The sequence below is a fragment of the Pantherophis guttatus genome, chromosome 1 (assembly GCF_059756535.1).
Source record: "Pantherophis guttatus breed Tessera chromosome 1, ASM5975653v1, whole genome shotgun sequence".
Classification (NCBI taxonomy): domain Eukaryota; kingdom Metazoa; phylum Chordata; class Lepidosauria; order Squamata; family Colubridae; genus Pantherophis; species Pantherophis guttatus.
The window spans coordinates 90,899,891-90,926,401 of record NC_142063.1 but is presented as its reverse complement, the minus strand read 5'-3'; the positions used below and the strand labels follow the sequence as shown (position 1 = coordinate 90,926,401).

At 36.8% G+C, this 26,511-nt stretch overlaps 1 protein-coding gene across 6 annotated transcripts in view; it reads right to left on the bottom strand.

Moving 5' to 3' along the window:
- BBOX1 (gamma-butyrobetaine hydroxylase 1) overlaps positions 1 to 18,698 on the bottom strand; it is a 36,862-nt gene extending 18,164 nt beyond the window's left edge. The window contains exons 1-5 of one of the 6 annotated variants that reach the window (XM_034417227.3): positions 18,087 to 18,698; positions 16,832 to 16,932; positions 14,455 to 14,915; positions 13,862 to 13,979; positions 624 to 822 (exon numbers count right to left, since the gene is read on the bottom strand). In XM_034417227.3, coding sequence (XP_034273118.2) covers positions 624 to 822; positions 13,862 to 13,979; positions 14,455 to 14,847 — 710 coding nt within the window. In that variant the 5' untranslated portion in view covers positions 14,848 to 14,915; positions 16,832 to 16,932; positions 18,087 to 18,698. Of the gene's footprint in view, positions 1 to 623; positions 823 to 13,861; positions 13,980 to 14,454; positions 14,916 to 16,831; positions 16,996 to 18,086 lie in introns of all 6 variants that reach the window. The other 5 variants (XM_087877797.1, XM_034417226.3, XM_034417231.3 and 2 more) reach the window with 5 other exon arrangements.
- Positions 18,699 to 26,511: the final 7,813 nt, after the last annotated feature.

The window sequence follows — 26,511 nt, the reverse complement described above, 5'->3', positions numbered from 1 at the left end:
AAGACAAAAATAAACTATAAGCCTGTTTGTAGGCTTAAAACACCAAAATCCAATTAATAAATGAAAATAAACATAGTTTTGCTATCATCTACTAGTTATCTGGATTACTACAGCTCAGATATGTTAGTCATAGTTCAGATAAGGAAGGTCTGTTCTCTGCTTTTTTCCCTGGGTTGGCTGTGAGGATATTAAAAATGTCTAATAAAGATTAATCAGAGTTTATCATGTCATCTCAAAATTCTGCTGGTGGCAATGGTAGGATAAATCATGATATGAAGTTGCCTTGTTTCCAAAAAAAATCAAATTTATCATCCCCCCCCCAAATCAAAAGTGTTAAATTGCCATTAATTAAAACGGACTTCCTAAAAATAATTTCCAAATTTTTCTTAATAGTTGTCCTGGAAGAGGCAGAGCAATATAGGATTCTTATCTGTCTGGCTGTTGTAAGGTTAAACCATGGTTTGTGTTATACCTGAATATTGAATATTGAAGCTGTCTCTGGACCGACTGAAATGCCTTTAACACTACTAGGATCTTTCCTGGTACTAGTAATACCAAAAATGTGAAGAAAATGTTAGCCATGGCAGACAAAGCCACATGGTTTTGAAAATGTAACAACTTACCCATAAAATGTGAGGCGAAGGAATCCAATGCGCTGCCCAAGCTTCAGAATTTCTCCCTGTTTGATAGCAGCTCCTGTTAGAAGCACAATTCCCACCTTTTTAAGGGCAACCAACCACTTGTATGCACTTTCATCACTGTGCAATACCTCTTCAAAGTCCATAGTAGGGAGCTCAAGATCAGAACCCCAATACTGGCGCTCTGCATAAGAAATATATAAGTCAATTATTAGGGATTATTTTATTATAGAGAATTCCATTTTATTCTATACTGATCAGACTGCAACTTGGGTTTTGTGTTCAGTTTTAAGTATCATACTTTAAATTCAGACAAACTGGTTCCAAGAAGATAAAGGTGGAAGAATCAGTGAGCTAGTCATATGAAGGGAGACTGAAGCAATTGTTAATATGTACACTTGACCAGAGGAGAATGAGTGAAGGACTTCTAAATCCTAAAATGCTGTTAGAAAGATTTAAAACATCTTTTCCATCTTTTCATAGAACAGGAGGCAAAATAATAGATTCCAGTTATAGAAAGGCAGATTATAGGTCAATATTTTAAAAAAATTCTAGCAGAAACAATTTGGTAATGGAAGAATTACTCAGAGAACCAGGTTGATATGTAGCAAGACTTTCTACTTTGGATGAATAGCCACCAAGCTGATGTGCATCACTGAGACATAGAAACATAGAAAACTGACAGTAGAAAAAGACATTGTGGTCCATCAAGCCTGCCCTTTGAGTTTTTGGTTTTCTTCTTAATTTATGTATTTATTTTTAATTATTTTTTTATTTTTTATTCATTTTTATTTTTTTTTAAAGTTTGTCAGTTGAGACCTGGTAAGCTTGGAGGGAGATTGCCCTGCTCGCAGTTATGTCCATCTGTATTTTGAGTCTAATACTAGCTGTGCTTCCAGGGAAAGAGGATGCAATGTCAGTTGTTATTAAGGAGGTTGCATGGACTTTTAGAGGTGTTGTTTTGCAGGTAACTGAATGTGAGATGCTCTGGTTAAAGCTCAGCTGTAGAGAGCACTTGGAATTGTTGCTATTATACTAGCTTCCCTGCTGTGTGGTAACATCCCTGCTTGACCGGGTACATTTCATCCCCAGTTTCAGTGGTGGGTTGCCCCCGGTTTGGACAGGTTCTATAGAACTGGTAGTAAAACCGGAGGGAGATTCCTCCCACCCACCCTGATGTCATCAAAACGCTTCTGCGCGTGCGCAGAAGAGAGCGCGCATGCACGAGCAAAGCGAGCAAAGCGCGGCCCCGTTGAGAACCAGTAGTAAAGGTAAGTAGAACCCACCCCTGCCCAGTTTGGTATGGAAACCCCAAGCCTTGTTGTTCTTGGGGACTTCAATCTCCCCCTAGATGAGGTTGAGGCTGGGTCAGCTCAAGAATTGACATCTACCATGGTAACCATGGAGCCAACCCCATAATTGAGAGCTTGACATATGCCAGACATCATACACAAAAACTGGTTTTTATTTCAGGGCAATGTACATTTGGCTCTTGAGGATGTTACAATTAATCTTTTGCCACGGTCAGATAACTCCTTAATTTGTTTTTTAATTTGTTTTTGGTGCAGCCTCCTCCAGAAAGAAAATAGGACCTATTAGATTAATCTACCACAGACAATAAACCCTGCTGGCTTCCAGAAGACGCTTGGATATTTTTTTCCCTAAGGATCTGATGAGCATTTTAGTTGAGTTTTTGATCATTCTCTATAATGGGAGCCTTTGGCTTAATTGCTACCCTACGGCCTCTTATTGTTTGCTGATCCTGGAGATGTGCCTAGAACTCTGTTGGAGGAAGATGAAGAACAAATCAGAGCACAAATAGGATCCCATATGAGCAATCACATTGTGGTAATAAGAATAGCAAAACATTATTTTTTTACTCTTATCATGTCCACAAAGAGTCATCCAGATTCCCCTTTTTAAAATGAGCCTACTGGGAAGGAAGGAATTACAGGACCATCTGCAGAGTCACTGTGAAGAATAGCACCAAATAAAGTTATGAGGATTCACTTGAAGCTGAACTATGACTTTGTGAGTCCTGATGAATGATTGAAGCAAGGTCTTTTGTGAGTAGCTGAGATGAATTTGAGCCTATAACTCCTGAAGTAAACAGGATCCTTGGATTGGCTAATGTGACTACAAGTTTATTATATCCATGTTCCTCCTGATTGTTTAAGGCTGTCCAGAAGGTGACATGAGGAAGGGTTGTTGAGTCCACTCAAGAGGCTTTGCTGAAACAAAGTTGTACTGGATAATTTTCATCCCATTTCCAACTTTCCTTTTAGGGAAAGTTGAAAAGGTGATTAGATTGTGATTAAAGAAGACCCTGGTAGAAACTGATTTATATGAACCCCTTCCAGTCAGATTTCAGGCTTGGATATAGCAGTGAGCAGCTCAGGTTGCTCGTTAATAACTACTTTTGATGGAGTCAGAACAGGAAGATTGCAACAATAATTTATCTGATGTTTTCAACAACATTGGACATGGTATCCTCCTGGTCTACCCACACAATTTAGGAATGGAGACACGTCACACTCTTTCACTTACTATCTCTATGGTTGGGTTCAGTTGGTTTGATAGGAGGCAAGAAATCAAGTCCAAAGCCTCAAGTGTGTGGCATAATTCTGTCCTCTTCTGTTTAACATTTAGCATCGGGTGAGGACATTCATTGGTTTGTGGTCATAATCAATATGTAGATGATACTTAAATGTACATCTTGATTCCAGACTATTTGGGAAATGCTGGAGATTGTTGGAAGGAACAGGTTCAAGCACATCCTTGACAAAAGCTAGTACTAATTGGGTTTTGGACCCCTCAGAGATCGGGATTATTCATCTTTAATGAATGACGACAGGGCTGCGCTGCCCCCTTCAGAACTGGTGCATAATTTGGGGGTCTACATGGACTCATAGTTACTGCTCAAGGTGGCAGTTTGGCTATGGAGGTTTTCGCTTAAGTCCATCTTGTATGCCAATTATGCCCCTACCTGGACTAGGCGGCCTTTCAGATCAGCACTCACACATTGTATTATAGCAAATGTGTTGGGGGTACTCTTGAAAACTACAAGGAAGCTGCAACTAATACAGAATGCAGTGGCGTAGAATTAGGGGCATGCCATGTCGTGCTCATCTAACGCCTTTGCTTCATGAACTGCACTGGTTTTTAGTAGACTCTGTGTGCAATTCAAGTATTGCTATTACCTCTCAAGTTCTTCACAGCATTTATGTAGTTCCTGCTCAGATGATATAATCAGAAATAGTAGACATGCTCCTGTCTTCTCCAAGAAATAGTAATCTAATGGGACATAAGAACTGTGCTTCTCTGTCATAACACCAGCCCTCTTCAGTACCTTCCCCCATTTGAGTTTTATCTAGTGTGCACTCCGTGTTTAAAATAGCCTTAAAAATTTGGGTTCCCCCCAAGCCTTGGATTAGAGTGTTTGGCGGGTCCTGTATATTTTTTCCATTTGGAATGGTTGTTTTTTTGCAGGCATTTGGAAATAGTCATTATAGAATTGGACTGCTTTAAAAATGTAATGGAAGATTAATAAAATAAATACAATAAGAATAGGAATCCTTTAATAGCACTCAATTACAAATAATAAAGACTATTAAGGCAGGCTGAAAGCAGCTGAGTAACATTGCATGATTATTATGGAACAAGTCCCGTTCTGAATGTTAGCAGTGAACAGACATAAAAAGAACTAGCATTACTGAACAAAATAGGTCTATATTAACTCTTTATGTAGAACTAGCTGATTTCAAAAGAGCAGCACCTCAATAGTGATAAATTATTCTAATGTGCGAAGAATCTAGTCCACATGAAAGATACCATTTGAATTGTGGTGGAACAGCCTCCCCACTAAAATTTAGAGGGCCCCTACACTTCTGGCCTCTCAGAAAGCCATGAAGGCCTGATTCTTCACTCAGAGTAGGCCAGGATGTGAATTGAGGCCAGCATATATGCAGCCAATTTGAGGTTGATATGGTGCCTTGGATAGTGTGATGGGATTTAATTTGGGGGTGTTTATGCTTGTATTGTTTAGTTTAGTTTGGTTGTTGTTAGCTGCTCAGGATGGGTGGCCATATAATGCTTTTGAAATAAATAAATGACTCTTTTAAAAAAATGACTATGGTTCTATTTCCCAAATACCTAGAAAAGGTGCAAAGTTCCTCATCAAGATGTACAAAGTTAAAAGAACTGAATTCCAAAAACAGAATCTCTCACAATGGAGTTGTAGCCTTTTGCTACCTCTCATGAAATGACACAGCTGGGGGAATTCTATCTGCCAAAAGGAAAAGCTTTTCTCATTGCTAAAAATACAGAAAAAGGCTAAATTTCAAAAGTAACATTTGGGAAATCTCTCAGGAAAGCAGTTGCTCTTTTAAACTGTGTGCATCATGTTGCAAACTGTAAATAATTACAAACTTTAAAACAAAATCTGAAAGACTCTTTACATTTTACCAAACAATCTGAAGTATTCCCTAACTCAACTAATTATTGCAATTGAAGAAGATGCCTTTTGTTCTTCATTACACAGAGAATATCAAATCATTCCCATCTCAGAAATTTCTTTGTTCTGGCATGAATGTTAGAAGTATCCTTTCAGAAACTTCTAGGTTTAGAAACACTCTTCCTGGAATATCACTTTGGGGCAGGGAGGGTTAAAAAAATGTGGGTCTGTTACTTACCTTCCTCAGGCTGTTGGATAAACCAGATTATTTATCTGATGGAATAGTTGTGTGCTTTCCCAGGAACAATAAAATACCCAAGATTTACTTTTAGCAATGGCTGTGATAGTACTTTACTATTGAAAAAGTAACTACTGCTGGATCATGAAAGACAAGAAACTAGTGCAGCTATCTGTAATAAAACGGCAGTTGCATAAAGCATGTCAAGATTAAGAGCCAGAAGAAACATATGCTACATCTGTGTGCTCGTGCAGTATGTGTACACACAGATCTTTAAAAAGGTGACGTGATTTCCTTGGAATTTTTCTCTTTTCCATTTTAGAAAATACTCTATAATAATGGACAGCCAAGGGATTTAGCTAGGTACTCTTTGCCAGTTCCTTTTATTGCTAAGCTGTCAGTTAGATTTTGACAAGAGAACATCTTTTGTGGGAATCCTTTGGGGGAAAGACGGATGCCAAAACAGACATGGTGGAGGAAAGCATATTTGTGGTTCCCATGTTTCCTTGGCTTTTGAAGAGTGAGATACTGTATATCGACCAATTTTTATAGTTAAGACCATAAGTGAGTTAATTGAGATGCAAACTGTCTTTTTTTCTTTGTCGTTTCTTCAACCTCTTCCACTCTGTATCTAATGAGAGGGAAATGGGATACCTCAAATGATAGGAGGATGATTTAGTTCCTTTGCATGGAAATTCCCCTTCTCCATTTTATGTGTGAAGTAGACAAACAGATAAATAAACTAGCACAACAATCATCAAAGTCAGTGGTGAAATTCAGCTGGTTCTATCCAGCTTGGGCGAACCGGTAGCGTTTATGGCAGGAGGCTCTGCCCACCTGCCCGGACGTCATCACGTCCCGTTTTTGACCCTCTGTGCATGCGCAGAGGCTCTACACATGTGTAGAGGCGCACAAGTTCACATTTGCGAACCAGTAGCAAAGGTAAGTGAATTTCACCCCTGATCAAAGTGTTTAGTTTCAGGAAAAAGAAAAGCAACTGAAATTAGAAATAAAAACCTGATTACAGTGGGCTGAAGGAGGTGGTAGAAAAAGAACTATGTATGAAGTGCATGTAATGAAATACAGCCATCTTCCCCAACTCCTTGCCCTCTTATTTTAACTGTATTCCAAAATTCACAGTTAGCAAGATTGTTGTTTATTCTGGCTGAGAATTCTGCAGCAGTACTAATAGCACATCTGGAGGAAACATGGTGGGGAAAAGATGCAATAGAGAGTTAGAAAGCTTGACAGGTAGTATTTTTGCTCCAGGTATACCAATTCATAAATCAAAGAAAAATGTGGAAGTTTTTAATGAAAGCACCTAATTAAATTACAATTCAAAGTTCCAGCTAGATTCCCCTTTCTGTTCTGTGAGAGATTACAAAACAATGCAATGTACAGTAGCAATGTACATGTTTTCATACAGGTCACTGGCATCTGGCATTTAAAGGTAGAGCTTTTACATCCTTCTCTAGGCTGTATAAAAGCTAATCTGAACTGTGCTAATAGACACATACAGTAAAATTACTTTTTTTAAAATGCAAATAATATAAGCTTTAAAACCAATAGGTATTTTAACAGAAATTAATAACTATTGTGGGGGGAAAAGGGAGAATTTCCAGCAATTATGGCTCAACTACAACAAGATGGAATCAAACATTTCCATTTATTATGTCAAATGATTTACACACATTTCAGTACTGCTGAAAAGGAACAGTAGGGCATGAATCTGTCCCTCTTTTCAGATGCTCTTTTATTTCCTGTATCTCTGTTTCTCTTTCAGTTTCTAAAAAATGTTTTCCATATCTTTGTAGGTTTTAATCCTTATTAGAGAGTCCTTTATTGACATGGACTGAAAGCTATTTATAAATATACCAAACACACCTCTATTTTTTAGGATTAAGTAGCTAACGTCAACTGGCCACAGGGATTTTAAAGAGATAAAAGATTTGTTTTGCCATTTTTTATACTTGGTCTAAATTTTCATGTTGTACACAATTACAGATATTTGATAATACTGTCATTTTGGCATCAATGTCTAGCTTGGAAACTATATTTCTAATCTTGAAAATGAGAAAGCAGCATTTTTTATTCTATTGTTTGCTGTATTCTATGTTTGCTCTACCTACATAGCTTTTCTATACAGGTAGTGCCTTGTTTACCGACAAACAATTAGAACTGGCAACTCTGCCATTAAGCTAAATGGCTGTTAAGAGAAACTGCGATTGTGCTTGTGATCTACATCAGCTTTTCTTTGTTTTACAAACCCGTGATGGTCATAAATGGTTGCAAAGTTACTTAGTCATCACCATCGTAACTGCAAACAGTTGCTAAACGAGGTAGTCACTAAACAAGGACTACCTGAATTTGTAGGGAAGAAACAGTTCTTCAGGATCTGGGAATTGGAAATGTTACAAACTGAAAAGGTGTTAAATGAATTATAGAATCTATAGAAAGGCTGTGGTTTGCAACTTCAAAATGAGCTGTTCAGAGTAATCAGTATACCATTTGATAAAAATAGCTGAAACAAAAGGCCATTCTCCACTAGGAATTTATCTCAATATTATAATATCCATCCAATAGTTCAGAGCTATCATTGTGGAACAGCAGGAGAAAGATACCTGAACTACATCTAAAATAGATCACTATTTCACTTATCTCTGAATAAGTATGAATGCAACAAAACAATTTTACCATCCTGATCAAGTTGATGAATCTAGCCTACAATATATATATATATATTACTTTCATACATAGCAACTACCTACAATAGCTCGAAACTGCATCTCTCTACATATTGAAGTACATAATACCTTGTTTGGGAGAGAGAAAAAAAGTGAGAAACCGATGGTCTCTGGATACACTCCACACCTAACAGAATGCTCTCTGACTCTCATGATTTCAAATTAAAAGCAACATATGATTCTATGGATGTGGCAATGGATACTGATGATGTCATACGTTGACACTAACTACTTTGACACTTTGGCTAACTAAGAATACAGTGTAGGATGTTGGGCTTCAGCTCTTCCTTAATCCTTTTCAGAGTTGTTCAACTTAATGATACCCTGGACAGTATAATGGCCTCTTTCCCAGACTAGGCAGACTATGATTCTTACATAAAATTATTTAATAGCTTACAAAATTTATATTTTTCATTGTGTAAACTTTTGGACTTCTGAGTTAAGAGTTTGTTGTGCCAATCCATTGCGATGTTTATTACACTGCAATGTATCATTGTGATGTTTATTACACTGCAACGTACCAATGGAAATTAGTTCAAATTAGATTATTTATCTGGAAATGCATAACTTATTTTTCAGTTTACAAAGTTTCTCAAAGCAAAGAATAGGAATAAAAAGACACGATTTAAAATTTCAATAATAAAGCATTAGAATTGGTACAGTATCTCTTTTCTAACAGCAGAGAAGAATCACACCTGAAAGATAGCTCAAATAAACATCCATTAGACTTTAAATAAAAATGTTTTAGCAACATATTTAAATGGGTCAAGTTCCTCAACTGCTAAATCTCAATTCTTAATAAATTCCATATATCCAACCTAAACCTGAAACTGTTCTGTTAATTGTTTTTGATCATTTGATCATTGGTATTGGAGATACCAGAGTTGGTATATGGAACACACAACTGATTTAAAATGCTCATAGGAACACAGAAAGCTATGTTATCAGCAGTTAGATCATTGGATCACATAATTCATTATTTTTCAAATGAGTAACAGCAAATATCCAGAATATTAGGTATGTTTTCCAAGCCATATATGGAGATGCTATGGGATTCGTTTGAAAATAGGAAATCCCTTGAAAGATCTACCGTATTTTTCGGATTATAAAACACACCTTTTTCTCCCGTAAAAGGGGGTGAAAATTTAGGTGCATCTTATACACCGAATGTAGCCCTGCCCCCACCCTTTGGCCTCTGCCTCACAGCAGTTACCTCCTTGCAAGCAAACAGCAAGAAAAAACAGCTCCTTTCAGCTTCAGCACAGGTCAATTAGCACAAGTTGATTGGATCGGCCTCCCGACTCTCAGCTGATTTGCTCTCAGCTGTTTTGCGCAGGGCTCTGCTGCTTGCTGCAAAGAGGTAAATTGCTGGAGCAGATTTTTTTTCCCCTTGTGCTAATCAAGCTATGCTGAAAACAAAAATGAAAGTAAAGCAGGCTGTTTGCTGTTTGCTGCAACGAGGCAAAATTGCTCAGAGGCAGAGGGAGATTTCTTTTTCTTCTTTTTCTCACCAAAAAAGGTAGGTGCATCTTATACTCCGGTGGGTCTTATACTCCGAAAAATACGGTATATTTCAATTGTTAACACCTAACATTAATCACAGAAAAATAATTACGGTAACCAATGAGAAACATATTAGCAAACAGTTGGTAGTGGTACATTCCTTTTGATGTGTATTCTCCATGGTGTGTGTGCTAACTCTGTTGTAATTCCTTCCTTTCCAGTATCTCTACTTCTGAGGGGGAGGAGGCACAGGACAAGCTGTACTAACTGATTGTAGTGGCAAACAAATGACAGAGAGAGGGGGGGGAGGGAGGGGGGAGAGAGCAAGAGAGAGAGCGAGAAAGAGAGAGAGAGAACGAAAGAGATTGTACAGATCTTAAATATGCAGTTTGGTCTCAAAGTTATTTTTTCATTACCATCACCACTTCAAATGATCACTGCACAAAGCAGCCAGTAAGCAAGAATTTACCTGTACATATCTAAAAATCGTTAATGTTATTGGATAAGAATTAAACTGTCTGGTTAACTCTGACTCAAGACAAACATAGAGCATTTACAAGGTTCTATACATTAATTTTGCTTCTTGATATATAGAGATATATAGAGATATATAGAGAAAAGTGTATCAGTCTTCAGGAAAGGTTAATGCACTTGTATATTTGTCTATTTAATGTAGGAAAGAAAGCAGAGGAATTCATGGGTAAGTACATGATGGGGAAGTTCCCAGGCTGAATTTCTGACACTGGGATAATCCTACTCATATATCAGTGGGGAGATATAAATAAAGCCACTGTGTAGAATTGGCTTGATATCTGCATTGAGCAATAAACTTGAAATCAGGGTGAACTCAGAAGATGAAAAACATATCAAACATTTATATTGCTTAAGGTTGATTACTGTGATTCCATTATTATTTTTTCCCATAGTGACTGCCTTGTTTTGTTGGAATCACATGTTCACTACGTTCTTCTTTCAGGATCCACATGGTTTCCACTTTTTAACCACACTCACTATAATTTCCACTTTGCTACTGAAAGCATATTTGCTAAGAAATGTTAAAAAGGCAGACAGCTCTGCACTGAAAAATGGGTTTATTTGTCAAACAATTTGGAGGCAATTTTAGTAGCTTAGATTTCAGAAGGAAGTCCAATAGAACTCTTTCATGACTTTCAAACTAATTTTGTCATTACTAATTAAAAACAGATCTACAATAGGGGGAACAGACTTTTTAGAAAAGTGGCTATTGTGATTTAAAATGAGAGACAGAGGGAGAGAGGGAGGGAGAGAGAGAGACTTTGTCTTCCAACAGTTCATTTAGTGACTGTTCAGTTACAATGGCACTGAAAAATGTGACTTATGACCGTTTTTCAGAGTTACGACCTTTGCCGCATCCCCATGATCATGTGATCAAAATTTGAACACATGGCAGCTGGTTCATATTTATGACTTTTGATGTGTCCCAGGGTCATGTGATCACCTTTTGCGACCTTGTGACAAGTGAAGTCAACAGGGAAGCCAGATTTCACGTAACCACCAGATCACTCACTAACTTAACAACTGCAGTGATTCACTTAACAATTGTGCCAAGGAAAGTAATTAAATGTGCCAAGGAAAGTCATTAAACTCACTTCACAAATGTCTCGCTTAACAACAGAAATTTTGGGCTCAATTGTGGTCGTAAGTCGAGGGCTACCTGTATATTGGTTTGTAAACTGTATTATCTAAAGTGGTGTGTAGCACTTAGTTGCCCGATTTCATAATATATGATATAAAATTAAAGCAAATGAAAATATGTGTTCCTTTCATGTTTCTGTTGCTCAGTGAAAATAAATGTGATGGGATAGAAGGGAAAGACCCATTGCTCCCTAGTGACCAAGAGAGGGTAACTCTCTCGATCATGTGACGAACTAAATAATTCAAGCCTCTGTTAGACAAAAAAAATCTAAGGAAAATTCCATAAATCAATTCACTGTAAGAAGCCATTTCCTTTTCCTGGAATTTGGTGTAAAAACATTATGTTAATGGCCAGGTTAACAGAGACCATTTATATTATTCAATTAAGGCATTTATGATTTTTTTTTACTGCTCTCAAGGGATGAGCTGGGCTTCTGCATTGCAAAAACCTCTAGCTAAGGAACAAAATAGCTCCTGTATTTCATATTCTCTTTCATTTCTCTCCCTCTCTTCTTTTGCATGCTCAGCAAAAGAAGAATGCAGAACTATCCTCAAGTAACAACATACCTGTTTATTAACTGGAGGATAATGCTTTATAACTGTACATATTTACATAGAGATGAACGCCCACAATATATGTACACAAATCTCTGCAACACATCTTTCTGAGAAGAAAGAAGCTATATAAATAAAGGCTATACTCCTGTACCTCGAACTCAAGCAGTATCAAGTTTTTACCAGAAATTTGAATTATATCCGACAACAAATTGTTCAGAAAGCAGCTATTCGTGGGGTGATTTTATTGATTTTGTTGCAATCGAGAAAGTGTATGATTGGATGTATTATTGGGAGAAATAGCTGATTCCGTTGAAAATACCCCCAAACGGTTTGCTTCCTATTCATTATCCACATCCGCAGGAGAACATAGAAAAAGTCTACATGTACAGTAAAACTGAACTTTAGATGTTTGCTGCAAAACCATAGTTAACCGCTAGCTGCAAATAGCGTATTTTTCTCATTTCTGCTAAATACACCCTGCCCAGAAATGGTCAACAAGAAAATGTAGTAGGAAGTGATAGAATGGGTCTATCTAGTCCAGCTAGCAAAATTATTTGCAGCATTTTTGGCTGCAAAAATGGCTGCTAGATGATTTGCCAACAGCTTCCAAACCAGTCCAGGTGTTGGTAGCTCTTAACATTTCATTCATTCATTACGCAACATTGTTGGTAATATTGAGCTACTACTTTGCTGAACTATATTGAATAGGCACATCATTAATAGGTGATGAAACTAAAATATGTAAAAATAATAAAATAAGCATCTGTAACCTGGATTGCTTGCCTGCCTACCTATTTCTATATCATTATAGCTATTCATCTGATGCAAGAATGTCAGCTCACGAAAGCTTATGCCTTTTAATTAAGCTTTAATTTAATTTAATTTAATTTAATTGCTAGTTGGAAAAGGTGCTGCCAGATTCCTTCTGAGTTTTAGTCAATCAGTGATTCTTCCTCTTCCTGATCTTTTCAAGCAGCTTTGTACAGTAGAGATATTCACTTGGTTCTTAAAAGGCAAGAGTTAGTGCCAGTTTTAACAAAAAGACATATAAATATGTCTTTAGTAAATTAGTAATGGCATACTGGCATACCAATAGTTCTGCACTATAATACAGAGCTTTCAAATGCAAATAATCATGAGTGCCATTATTATAATTAGCCCAATGGCTGCAACTCTAAAGCCTTTTTATATACTGATGCAAAAGTTCATAGTGTGTCAAAAATGAATATAATGAGTAGAATCACGGATGCTATAAATATAAATGCATTTAATTAAAAAAAATACCACAAATCAGAACTATTTGAGAAATAGAGCAATGCACTGCGACCATTTAGATAGCCATTTGATTTCATTGACCATAAAATCAAAAATGGTTTTTATTACTCAGTTTACAAGTAATATATTTATGACTTTAAGATTCTATCTAAAATGATATAATCTAGGAATTCTATTCCACTAAGAACTGCCAAAATACTGTTTTCATTCTCTTTCCTTCCTGAGTGGAAAGATACTTTGTTCTTTTTGCCTGCTTCTCATTTTCTTTCCTTTCCTGGCCCAGCAGAATCCTTCTTTCCTTTGCATAATAGCAAAATCTTGCTTACTTGATGTCTTTTTGATCCTCATATGGCAGAGAAATCCCTACAGTGTGGCAGTGAGATCCAGTCCTTCTCAGTTGTCTCCTCCTTCTTCACTCCTGGCCCATCTTCCCTAACTAAGCCTCATTTCACACTGTCTCCTTACAGCTGCCTCAGAAGCAGTGCCTTTCCATGGTAAAGGATTCTCATAGGCAGCACTGCCAGGCCCGATAGAATTTGAGGTGCCAACTGCACAACCCAGTGGACACAACCTTGTTAAGACTGGGAGAATTATAAGAACAGATATCATGACCTAGACGGTGCATCTATGTAGTGTCTGGCATCAGGGCCTTCCTAGATAGGAACACCAGTGCCTTCTATGTAGGTCATAGAAAATGACTTGGAGATCTGCATGTGGCCTATGGATCATGTTTAAGAGTCTTGCTTTAATACTTTAGCACAACAACATAAATTCTTACCTGATAAAAATAATTCTTCTTGTGCTTTTGTTCTAGCTTGGTCAGAAAAGCATCTTTTTTTCAACCATTCGGCCTCAAATTCACTGGCGTGGTCATCTGGCCATACAATATTTACCTTCTTCCATGAAATAGAAACAAACATTGAAAGGCATGCATTTGTATTGCCTGTAGCACAGTCTGAATAGCACGTTATTCAAAATAGTTTCATGGAATTCACTTGGCCTTGCAAAGAATGCGAAGCCAAGTGAATTCCACGCAAGTGAACATCTTGTACCTTTGCAAAGAACAAAAGTTAACTGACACCACAGCAAGGTTACAAGATGAGAAATAACTGGCTTGGTAAAAAACACTTGTTAAAAAGATTTTGGAACAGCAGTAGACTGCAGAAAATACTGGCCAGCAGAATGATGTGATTGCAGAAAGGTAGATTTTAGGGTGCATTAACAGAAATCTAATATCTAAATCAGAGGAAGTGTTGTCTCTTTGGCCAAAACAGCTTGAGTCAAATGATTTTGTTTTATGGATTTATTACATGGTTTTATTTTGTTGCATTCATTTTTATTACAACTGCACGTACACATAAACTCTTTTACCTTTTTCTGTTCTGTCAAAATGACATCCTTCACTTCAATATTGATATCTAGATTTTCCAGAAGAAGTTTGCGTGCTTTAGCAGAGTGTAGGAAACAGTCTGGGCACTGGCAATTGTCTCGTAGCCACACTGACGGGTAAAGGCTCTCACTGCCATCTTCCCAATGAACACAGATAAACTGTTTTTTCTTTAGAGTTTCCACTTTCTGGATAGTTGTGCCAATATTGAAGGTCTGAACTGCCTGCGCTATCCTTGCTGAATGTAGCCAAGGTTTACTGCTCAATGAAAAATACTTTTGATACCTCGGCTTGCCCTTTGGTGTTCGCAGCAAAATTCGAGAGCAGTCTTCATAAAGTTTTATCCTTAGCAAGTTTTTAGCAAGTAACATCCACATTTTACTTTCACTCGCTTGGTCTTCCCTTCATCAATGCCTTCTCTTATGAAAGTTGTCTTCCATCAGTTCTGAAAGAAAAAAAAAAAACACCATTTGAATAGTTAGGGGGGGAAAAGATTGTATTTGAAGGAGTATTTCTGCTTTCAGTGATTTCTACCCCCTATTACCTACCCCCATCTAATAAAGTCTCACTGACTGTATTTCAGAAAGTTAATTGCATCTTATTAAAATAAGGAATTATTTTAATAAGGAATACTGAGTATGAAGATATTTGCCCCTAAATAACAATTTTCGGTATTTTCATTAATACTACAGATAAAACAGTGGAATATAAATTCAAATGATAAAAACACTGGAAGCTAGGCATCAAGCATCTGTAACAAAATTAAATAAGTCTGGTAAAGCTGTACATTGATTCTTTTCCTTGTCACTTCCCTACATAGCAATAGCAATAGCAATAGCACTTAAGACTTATATAGCCCTTCACAGTGCTTTACAGCCCTCTCTAAGCGGTTAACAGAGTCAACATATTGCCCCAACAATCTGGGTCCTCATTTTACCGACCTTAGGGGGATGGAAGGCTGAGTCAACCTTGAGCCGGTGAGGATCGAACTGCAGAATTGAGGTCAGCCGGTGATCAGAAGTAGCCTGCAGTACTGCATTCTAACCACTGTGCCCCTGCGGCTCATATGTTAATCTTATATGTTAACAATTGAATAAACTGAATCTTCTCTCTTCTCCATCCATACTCTCCTGTAGCTGTGAATGCTGCATAGGCATCTCAGTAAACAAAGCTTTTCTGAAAATGTGACATTAATGGCACCAGAGACCACTGAATAGCTTCTTTGACCTGGTTTTGTCCAAATGTGATGGGTTTCCATAATTAATACCTTTTGCTTGGGATTTCCTCCCCCACAAAACCACAATTGAGTGAACGTCTCTGAGCCTATACACAGAAGTTTGATTTTGAAAACGAACAATACTAATTTATGAAAAATTATCCATATGCTTGTGGGGTGGGAAACTCAATAAATTATTGTGGCAGAACATGAAGATATGTAGAAAGACTACTCACAATATATATTTTAATAATAATATACACTACAAAAATGAGATCAAACATCTTAAAATTATTTAATTACCGTTGATTTTTCTGTATGTGCGTGCAAGAAGACAATTCTTATATCTTTCTACACTTATAGATGTACCCTTTCTTACTATACACAGGCAAGTAAAAACATGCACACAATTGAACTCACATCTCCACAATGGCCTGACAGTCAAAACATGTTGAAGGGAATGGCACTGTGTAATTAAATGAAACAACCAGATAAACTACTACATATGTTCTTTCCTTATTGTTCATATATTGAATATCTTCATTATTCAATAGGTCTGCTGAGTGCCAGAGAACATTTGGGGTGGGGTGGGGCAAGTAAACTTCTGTTCAGTGCTATTTGTAGCAGGGAGAAACCCAACTGAAACCAGAGCAACACAGCATATGGAACAGTGATAATAAAGGATAATTGTAGCTAAACATAGTCCATTTATTTATTATTTATTATTGGTTCGATTTATATGCCGCCCTTTTCCGGAGACTCAGAGAAGCTTACAATGCGTTAAGCAATTTATGGGAATCCCTCAAAAAAAGTAATGTATTATAAGAGCCGTGGTGGGACAGTGGTTAGAATACAGTATTGCAGGCTAATTCTGCCGAATGCCAGCAGTTCGATTCTCACCAGGTCAAGGTTGACTCAGCTGAACAAAACATGGATATGTATTAGTATCAATCAAAAAAAAAAAAGAATTTGGATTGCCCTCATTTTTACTGGTCTCTGGGTAGTGATCCTTAATATAAACCAACAAAACCATTTGCACACAGACTTAATCCACAATTTTATATTATATAGCCTGTAATTTATTCAGATCACTGACCTACTGAGGGATGAGTCATATCTGCTTTTCAGGGTTGCTAAGAACTTACCTTCTCTCAAATAAGTATTAACTACAGCCTTGATCCAGCTTCCAGTCCTCTCCCTAGCAGCTTTCACAAGCCAAGTGAGGCAAGCCGTCCAATCCACAGAACTGAAATCACAGAGAACGCTATCCACTTTCTTGAGATTCACAGATTCAAAACTCCAGACTGGTCTAGTGATTAAGACAGGCTAGAAATCAGGAGACTAGCCCCGCCTTTGGGCCAGTCATGCTCTCAGCCCAACTCATCTCATAGGGTTGTTATAGGAGGAGGAAGGAGTATTAGTAGGTTCGATGCTTTGAATTATTTAGAAAAGTAGTAAGGGGAGGAGAAAAATAACTAAGTAAATAAATAAATAAATAACACCCCCTCCAAAGGTGACAAAATGTGGCCTATATCATGCCATCCCTCCATAAATATGTACTATCAATTTCGAAGTATTTATGGTCTATAATTTATTTTAAAGGTTCAGAATGTTCAGTGGTCTATCACCACGTTAATTTCTTACAGAGTTAAATAAAATTTATGGTTTTAGTCATCTGCAACACACCAAGGGGATTGATCAGAACTCACATGGTGTAAAAAGATTGTGTCTCACCTCCAAGTTTGTTATCCTTTAAATTAAAATATTTATCACATGAATATTACTCTCGGCTGAGATACATTCATTTTACAAAAACAGAAATAACTCTGTGGTGATATACTTTTTTTAGGTTGTGTCATATGAAACTTGTTTCCAATTCTGATTATACCAAAGTTCCATTTAATGTACAACCGAGTCATTTTTAAAAAAAATATATTACTATTATTTTTAAGTGGTGACTTTTTTTTGGCACAGAATTCAACCTTTCAGGCATGTGCTTTTCCCCACTATTACTCTACTGTGAAGGCCAACAGGAGCAAAAATTAATCAACTGCTACCAGTGAGGAACTTCATCACCCTGAATTTAACTGCAAAATTTGAAGAGGCATTTGAAACATTCAAATGTTATTTACGTTTTGATTTTCTGATGGATTTCCAAATACAGTAGGCATTTCCTGCATTCATTGCATGGCTGGCATATTCACATGGGGGATCGCCCCATTTTTCCATGTGGGTGTTTACTGATTGAAATAAAATCAATTGCATTTCACACAATCGTTATATAAATTTGTTTTACACAAACTTTTGCTTTGGATGCAAATTGTAAGCCTATTATGTCTCAAGAATGCATACTTATTTAGACTAATTTAATAAACTAAACAGGTACTTGTGAAATCCTACCTTACAGGTGACTCATGGGCTTCTTTACACTCATCTATTTCCAGTCTCATACAGTGGGCAATACTTCTCCTGGCCAGGCCGAAAAAGGTGGTCACTCTCGGTCCCGATTGCCCGGTGGACAAACCGCAGCTACAGTTTAGAGACCACTAACTTGTTTCTACAAGTTGTAAGAGCTGGGCGGTGCAGCTTCTTTACTTTCGAGACATTAGAAACGGGACAACCAGCAAAGGGCCGTGGCCTGTTCCTGCTTTGACAGGGCAGAGAGAAAGCGGTGCCAGCGGACTCAGCCAACAAGGATTGGAAAGTAGGACTAAGGTCAGCTCTCGGGCTCGGCCGCCGGTAAAAAAATATAAGTAGCAACTTTGAAGGTCGCTATAAAGGAAGAGAGACTTGCGCGCACGCTCAACTCAGCCTTTGGGGGACAGCGTAAATCTACGCACGCATTGCACCCTGGGAGATGCAGTAGGGTTGCGGGCCTTTGGCCACCGGTTAGTTATAATAATGTATGCGGAGCGGAGGCTGAAAGATGCCTCATCAATGTCAATGGAGCGAATGTTCCCTGCTCAGAAGACCCTGGGGCAAGCGAGGCACAAGGCTGCGTCCCCGGGGATCACGTGCTCAATTGATTACTTAAGGAGATTCCCGAGAGATTCCCACCCGCTGGAGCTTGTTCGACCTGCTCCTGTGCCTGCAGGAATAAGCCTTCTAATAGGAGTATTGTTAACACTACCCCTTCCGCCTTGGAGGACAGGTGGCATGAGGGCTGCAGCTTGCTTGGGAAACCGGGGGAAGGAATAAAGGGAACGGGGAGTGCTAGTTCTCTCCAGCTTCCTTATTATTATCCGCGAAAGCTGGTTCTGCTGCACAGGGTCTCAAGGCAGCATTTGAAGCCGGTTCTGCTTTATAGTATTGGGGGTGGGATGGGATGGGGTGAGCAAGAGAGAAGATGAAGAGCAGCGGCTGTTTTCTCTGGCCTGCCTCTTTGCTTTTTGAGAATTAGCCAGAAATGACAGCCTGCAGCAAAAAAGTATGTGGGGGAGGACCTACCGCTCTTGATCAGTAGTCCCCCTACTACTTCCAAGGGGTAGCAGGAAAGATAAGCAGCAGTTCTTTCTCAACCACAACTCTGTCGTTTCCAATGGGCTGCTTTTTATTTAAAAATAAACATAGTCGAAACTTTTTACCACACATTTAATATATCTGTCATCTGGTAAGTTCTGAATCACTCTTCCCCAGACTGCTGTCTTGAAAAATGGATTGAATTTTAATTCTCTTTAATTTTCATCATCTTCATCTACTACTGGAAGCAGCGTGAAGATTGTAAGAGTGGTCCAACTCATTTGGAAAGCATCAAGTTGAACAAAACTGTTCAAGTTTTTCCAAGTATTGAAAATGATTGATGATGTGATATCAAGTTGTTGTCAGTTCTTAGTCACCACAGATATACATTCTAAAATCTTTGTTCTGAGACAAAGATTTCTTAATTAAACTGTATACTTAAACTCTGCTTTAATTTGATACCATTAAAGCAGGCAATGATCTCTCGAGGTAAAATCTTGAGATTGGATTCAGAAAGCTGATGTCATGACTCCATTTCATTTCCAGGTATAGTTCTGTTTGTAATACTTCTGCTGAACAGAAAGAGAAAAAAGGCAGTATCAGCAGATTTCTTTCTTTAGCCTTTGGCACCAATTGCTTCACGGTTCAGAAAATGTGATTTGTGTTATCTAGTTTATTGTGGGTGCAAATGAAAATAGGAATACTTAAGTTACTGTTAGTTGCACATTTGTTCCAAAGAATAGTAAAAATGAACAAGCAGATATTTTTGACTGGAATTGTATAATATTCTGAAGGATTGTGGTAGAGGAAGAAGAATTCTGTTAAGTGGCATGAAAGAGAATGGTGAGAATGAGGTGAATAAAGAAAAAGTGATTGGGCCTTTTAGAAGCCCAATGAATTCTGAAGAATGAATTAGAAGGGTGACTGTTAAATACAGTATCCACTGTAATTAAAAAAAGATCTGTTTGTTTCAAATGTGTGGCTTAAGCATGTCTATTGTTCATACAAGACAACAAAATGAATACAAGAAGTCCCCGGGTTAATAATGCCCCAGTTTAAGGACAAGGACAAAACATAATTAAGAATAGAGGCAATTGTAGCAAAATTCAAGTTAAATACACAATGATTCAAGTTAAATACACGATTCAAGTTCATCACACAATACTACTTATTCAGTATTATACAATAATATTGTTCTGGCTTACATACAAATTCGGCTTAAGGATAGATTTGAGAATGAAACATGTTCTTAAACTCTGGACTACCTGTACAATTCTAAAAGCATGATTGTGTTGATTGTTTATGGTGAAAAATTGAGAGAATTAGTGAAGGATATTAATGCAATAAAAGTTTATAAAAGCATTATTTTATAATAGCAAAAATGGATTCTGGGAGGAATGGCCATGGAAGAAGTGGAAAGAATAAAAGAAGTTAAAATAATAGCACAACCACTCCAAGAAAGAGAATGTACAAGTATGGATACATATTACAGATTCTGATCTTGAATCTCTAGAAGAGTACAGTATGGCAGTAGGTATAAATGATGTAACTAGATATTTGGATGTGTTTTATTGTGCAGGATCTGTGTGTGAGGACTATACTGTATCTATGACTCATGATAGAAGAAATGATGTTATTGTTAGTGTTATTTGTGAAGTGTGCCTGTATTGAGCAGAATACTGATTGAAAGGTGATAACAAAAGTTTTGGGAAGCATAGATTCATTTTATGTCTGGCAGGGTAGTACAGACTAAATTCTGCTCTTTATCAGGTCATTGAGAAATAAATAAATGTGAGAAAGGAAGTTTACTGCATGTTTGTTGAGTTAGAGAAAGTGTAGGATAAAATGGATTTTATCATGTTTTAATTATTGAATATTTTGTGCAAATATGGAATTGAATGCAATAAGAGTAGCTGAACTGCTGAATGTAATAAGAATAATATATGATAGAAGTAAAGTATACATGAAAATAAATAGAATGCTTAACAATGGTTAAATATTGAACAGGAATTAAGCCAAAAATGTAAGATATTTTCTTGATAATTTAATGTACTAATTGATAAATTTTTAATTTGTAAAATGACATTAGAAGTGGGTTGGTTGGAAATGTGGATGTGTAATTACTTTTGTGAGTAGAAGATTCTGTATTGTTGGCTAGAATCTGAAGGCTTCGCAGTGATATTTTGGTGATTTTATGATATAACAAACTGTAGATCTGAAACTTGCCATATAAAAAAATAAATCACAAAACAAATACCTAGACATGTGTATGATTCTAAAAGAGAAGAAGACCAAGAAAATTTGGTTGGATGAGAGGTTGATGAACTCCAGAAACAGATAGGAGCAATAAATGCAAAGAACAAAAGCAATGTATGAAGCATTGTTTGAATATAGTGGAATCAAGATTGGTTTGTAAAAATAGAAACTGATGGACAGATGTAGCAAATGATGTTAGTTTAGACCATGATGGCTAACCTTTTTGCCATTGCGTGCCAGGAGCGGGGGGGTGTCACATGTGTGCATGCCCACACCCATAATTCTATATGCCTTGCCCCCGCGCATGTGCGTGCGACCCCCCTGCTCCTGGCACGTGATGGCCCAGTGGGCCCGTTTTTCTCTCTCCTCAGGCTCCAGAGCCTTTCTAGGAGTCTCGGGAGGGCGAAAATGGCCTTCCCCACCACGCCCCGAAACCCTCCAGAGGCGGAAACAGCCTGTTTCCTTACTTCTGGTGGGCCCAGAACGCCTGAAAATCAGCTGGCCGGCGCATACATGTGCACCGGAGCTCACGTGCCCACCGATATGACTACATGTGCCACCATGCCATAGGCTTGCCATCACGGGTTTAGATACATTTCTGTTTTCTTACTGCATCCTTATGATTTCTTTCCCCTTTTCTACTATTATGCATAATTTTACAAAATGCAATAAAATGAAAGATGGTGTGACCATAGCATCTTGAGAGTTAAAAATATTTCTGCAGCTTTTTGCAAACAAGCTGGGCAAGCAATATAGTCTGAAATGTTTGCTTGACTGGTACATCGGATGAAAATTATAAAGGGCATTTAAGATCTAAGTGGAAAAGAACATTATCCAACTGAAATTAAGCCTGCTCTCTTTTAGATTACATAATTGTTCAGCAGAAGTATGACTCATTATGATTGCCCTTCTATTTTCAAAATGATTATAAAATAAGTATTTTAACTAAAAATATCTAGAGTAATACATAATACAAATCTGGAATTCATTTCCTTTATAGTGTGTTACACATTTTTGTTGCTGTTACAATATCATTTTACTGAAACATTTAATATTAAGCTAATTTACTGATTTCATCAAGCCCCGAGGTTAGCCATCATTAACAACTAATTAAACTGAAGTATATCAAGTTATTATTATTTTATCCTGCATTTTATCTTGGGCAGTAATCCAATACATCTTTAGTTATGTGTCTTTGTGAAGTAATTTACTATGCTTTTTCTACTGCCTTTCCCAAAGGTTAAGATGACATAGTTTCTTCTTGCAATTCCTTTGTATGTTCGTAATATAGAGAATAGTTAGGCTAAACAGGTTTCTGAAACCTGATTATCTACTACTGTGTTTTCCTGAAAATAAGACCCTGTCTTATATTTTTTTGAACCCCGAAATAAGTGCTTGGCTTTATTTTTGGGGAGGTCTTATTATTTTGGGGCGCGTGGAGCAAGATGGGGCTCCTCTTGCCATCTTACCTGATTTCCAGCTCTGTCTCCCTAACCTTACTAGAGGAAATGGTGGGGACCGGCTGCGCATGCGTTTAAATATTTTTGGGGAGGGCTTATTTCCGGGGGGAGGGCTTATTTTAGCATATGTGCTCAAAAGCCTGATTGAGCTTATTATCAGGGGATGTCTTATTTTCGGGGAAACAGGGTGTAATATCTCCTTATATTCTAATATCACTGACTCTTAAAAGGCATCCACAGTTACAGCTACTTCTCGGCATCTAGTTTTCATTTACAGTGAAATATTTTACACTATTTTTTAAAAAGTATCTAGAGTATCTAGAAACCTTAGCTGTATCCACAGTCACAGTGAATTACTATATTACAGATAGTCCTTACTTTATGGCCACAATTGAGACTAAAACTTCTGATATTAAGCAATGCTATTTATTAAGCAAGTCATGACCTATTTTATGACTACTTTTGCCATGGCCATTAACTGAACTATGCCATTATCAATCAAATCCAATTTCCCTATTGAATTTGCTTATTAGAAGCCGATTGGGAAGGTTGCAAAAGGTAATCATGTAACATTCCCCAATATGCTGCAATTGTGGTAAATACATGCTGGTTGCCAAGTGCCTGAATTGCAAATTGTAGGGGCACTGTGATTATTGTAGGTGTCAGAACCATTCACCACTTTTCAGCACCATCATAACTTTGAACGGTACTAATCAAATGATCGTAAATTGTGCACTACCTATAGTTCCATGATTAAAGAATTGTCTTCTGCGTGATTATTTGTCTGGTGTTAATCCCTGCTTATTTGGGTGTTTGGCTTCTGAAGAGGATGTGTTGTTTTTTTCATTTCCTTCTTAGCTTTTTATTGTCTCCTGAATGGTATGTAAATGTGGTTTATCCATGTGTTTATTCATGACTGATTTGTCTGAATGCCAAGTTTATAAAATTTTCTAGCATGCTTTAGATTTAGCTTTGTCTAGGATACTTGTCTCTGTGTTATAAGATTAAGGAGTTTTCATCATTTTGATGTTTCTCTTTTTATGTGTGTATATACAAACAATTATGTACACACTTACGCATCCTTGAAAAGGCTATTTTTAAAAAAATATAGTAATGGAGTGTTCAAAACAGACATTTCAAAGCATAAAATACTTTATTAACTTAATAATAGGAAGATGTAGAACAGTAAAGAATATGTACTTATGGCATCCTATATAGAGAAATTTACTGAATACTGATAAGCAGGATAATTCAGAATCAATCATGGAAACAAATTAGAAGAGATTGCTGTTCTTTTCCATTTTAACAATTTCTCAAGTGTGTAATTGGTAAAAATGAGATGCTTTTTGATGCTCATAGCTCAGTATTACTTGTTTAATCATGTCCATTTATATGCTAAATAAGCAGAGAAACAATAATGACTTATTAAAAATTTAAAACTTGTAAGGAAACATTCTTTAACATAACATCATAATATCCAAATAAACTAGCAAGATTATGATATTAGTGTTTTGCTTCCACAATCAATTTCATGTATACTAATTGGGTCAACCTTCGGGACAGGGCTCAGTATTCAATCTCTTTTTTCATTAAGTTCTGATTGGAGCTCCACCCCTTTGGAAAACATTAGTTTTTTTCCCCTGCTAACCTCTTCATGTACATATTTAAGAACAAATGTAATCAAATTATTCAACAAAAGCATAACAATATGATTCCACAGAAAGATCCAATATTGCTCCAATCAAAGCCCATGTCCGGTATTATTGAAAATTCAAAGAAAAGGTATCATTTATCTTTTGAAGAGCAATATAATTGTGACTGAATTCCATCTATGAAGTGGCTACACAAACATTTTCTGTCATTGCCATGCCAAGCCAAGAAGAATTGCCAAACCAAACTGAATGATATCTATGAAATGTAGAGAGACTGTTGTTGATTCTGAGCTAGTTCCAACTATTTATGACCTAATGGATTTCGTTTTCTCCTTTGAGCTCCTGTAGGGCTGGGTTTGAGTTAGTGGCAATATCTGCCTACCTGATTTTCTGTTGATTTGTATTTCGATTGCCTTTTGATTTTTCCAAGCAGATGTAACCGTAGGTCATTAAAATTACACACATTGTATTTAGGCTACAAACTTCTTAGATTACAAGCATCTGGATAACCACTAGATGGCAGCAGAAAATTTCAGCCTTTACTGCTATCTAATTGTCCTCTGAATTTCTGCAGCCTAGACATAGTATGCTTACTTTTCTAATATTCCAAGGATTTATAGACAATATAAGAGGATCTTCTTCATGTAGTCCAAAATTTAGGCACAATGTTCACTGGGAGAATGAATTTACAAAGAGAATGAGAATTTAGGAAACATTTGAGCCCTTGTATATCTTTAGAGATACATTTAGTTTAAGAATCCTCGTGCAAAATGTCACCTACTACAGTACTCTTAGGAAATTGAAAAGGAAATTGAACTGAAAGTTCTTCTTTTACACAGCAGTTAAATCTGTAGCTGCCTTAATCGGTTTTGTATCACTTTTATCCTTGTTCATTGTAAACTGGACTTAATAAACCAAGTTTTAACAAACTGCACAAAATCTACAAAAAATCCTTGGTATTCTAAAAGAAAAATCTGTCCAAAGCCTATGATAAATATTAACAACTCTCTGAATTGCAGGACTTAAACATGTTTTTAAGTATTTCTTAAATATATATTAAAACTAAGTAAATACAAAATTGCTTTTTTGCCATGTTGAAAGTTAACATTAGTTAACAATTTAGAACAATAGTTTTTTTTTTTAAAAAAAAAAACCTCTCCATGCAGTTTTGCTGTTGTCCAAGATGATGATTTCAAGAAACAAAAGCTAGCAAAAAGCATGGAAAGGACAAAATTATTGATGATGTATGTTAAAAAAACTACAACTTAGCTTTAGGAGCCAAACACATTTACAAAGTAGCAACTAGTCTTTTAAGGAAATATGTTTAGAAATTAGTATGTTTAGAATCTTGAGGGGAAAAAGCAGCTGCTTCTCATAAATATGAATTCAAATTGTGAATGAATAATACAGGAAAAAAAATGATAATGCAAAGGAAGGGAGAGAATAATGATACAAAAGGGGACAGGAATCCTTTCAGTTTAATATAGAATGGAAATAGGCAAGCACACTAACATAAGTTAGTTATATTATTAAAATTATAGGAGTCTGCCTCAATCGAGACCCCTAAAATGAAGTTTTATAATGAAATAAAGGTATTATTTATTTTTAAAAAGGAAACATAGCTTTAAATGTTTGACAGAGCTGCCCAGAGTATTTACAAACCCTAAATTTCTTATTCTATATCAAAAAAATCTTGAGACTGGGTATAAATTACAACCCATGCCCATTTTAGCATGTTGGCTGAAGCAACTGGAGCTCCAATTCTGCTCAAAGATTGTAACTGGGAAAGTAATAAAATCAAATGAAAGAAAATAAAAATGAAGAGAGTTTGGTTAAGAGAGGGAAAGAATCATAGACCCCAAGATATGAATCCAATGTTTTTTTTTTTTTTTTGGCTCATTCTTAATATTTAAGCATTTGTTTTAGAGAAAGTAAAAAAAAAAAAGTACATCATCTGCCATTGGAGAGTAACAGTGGACTATAGAAAAGAAGATGAAA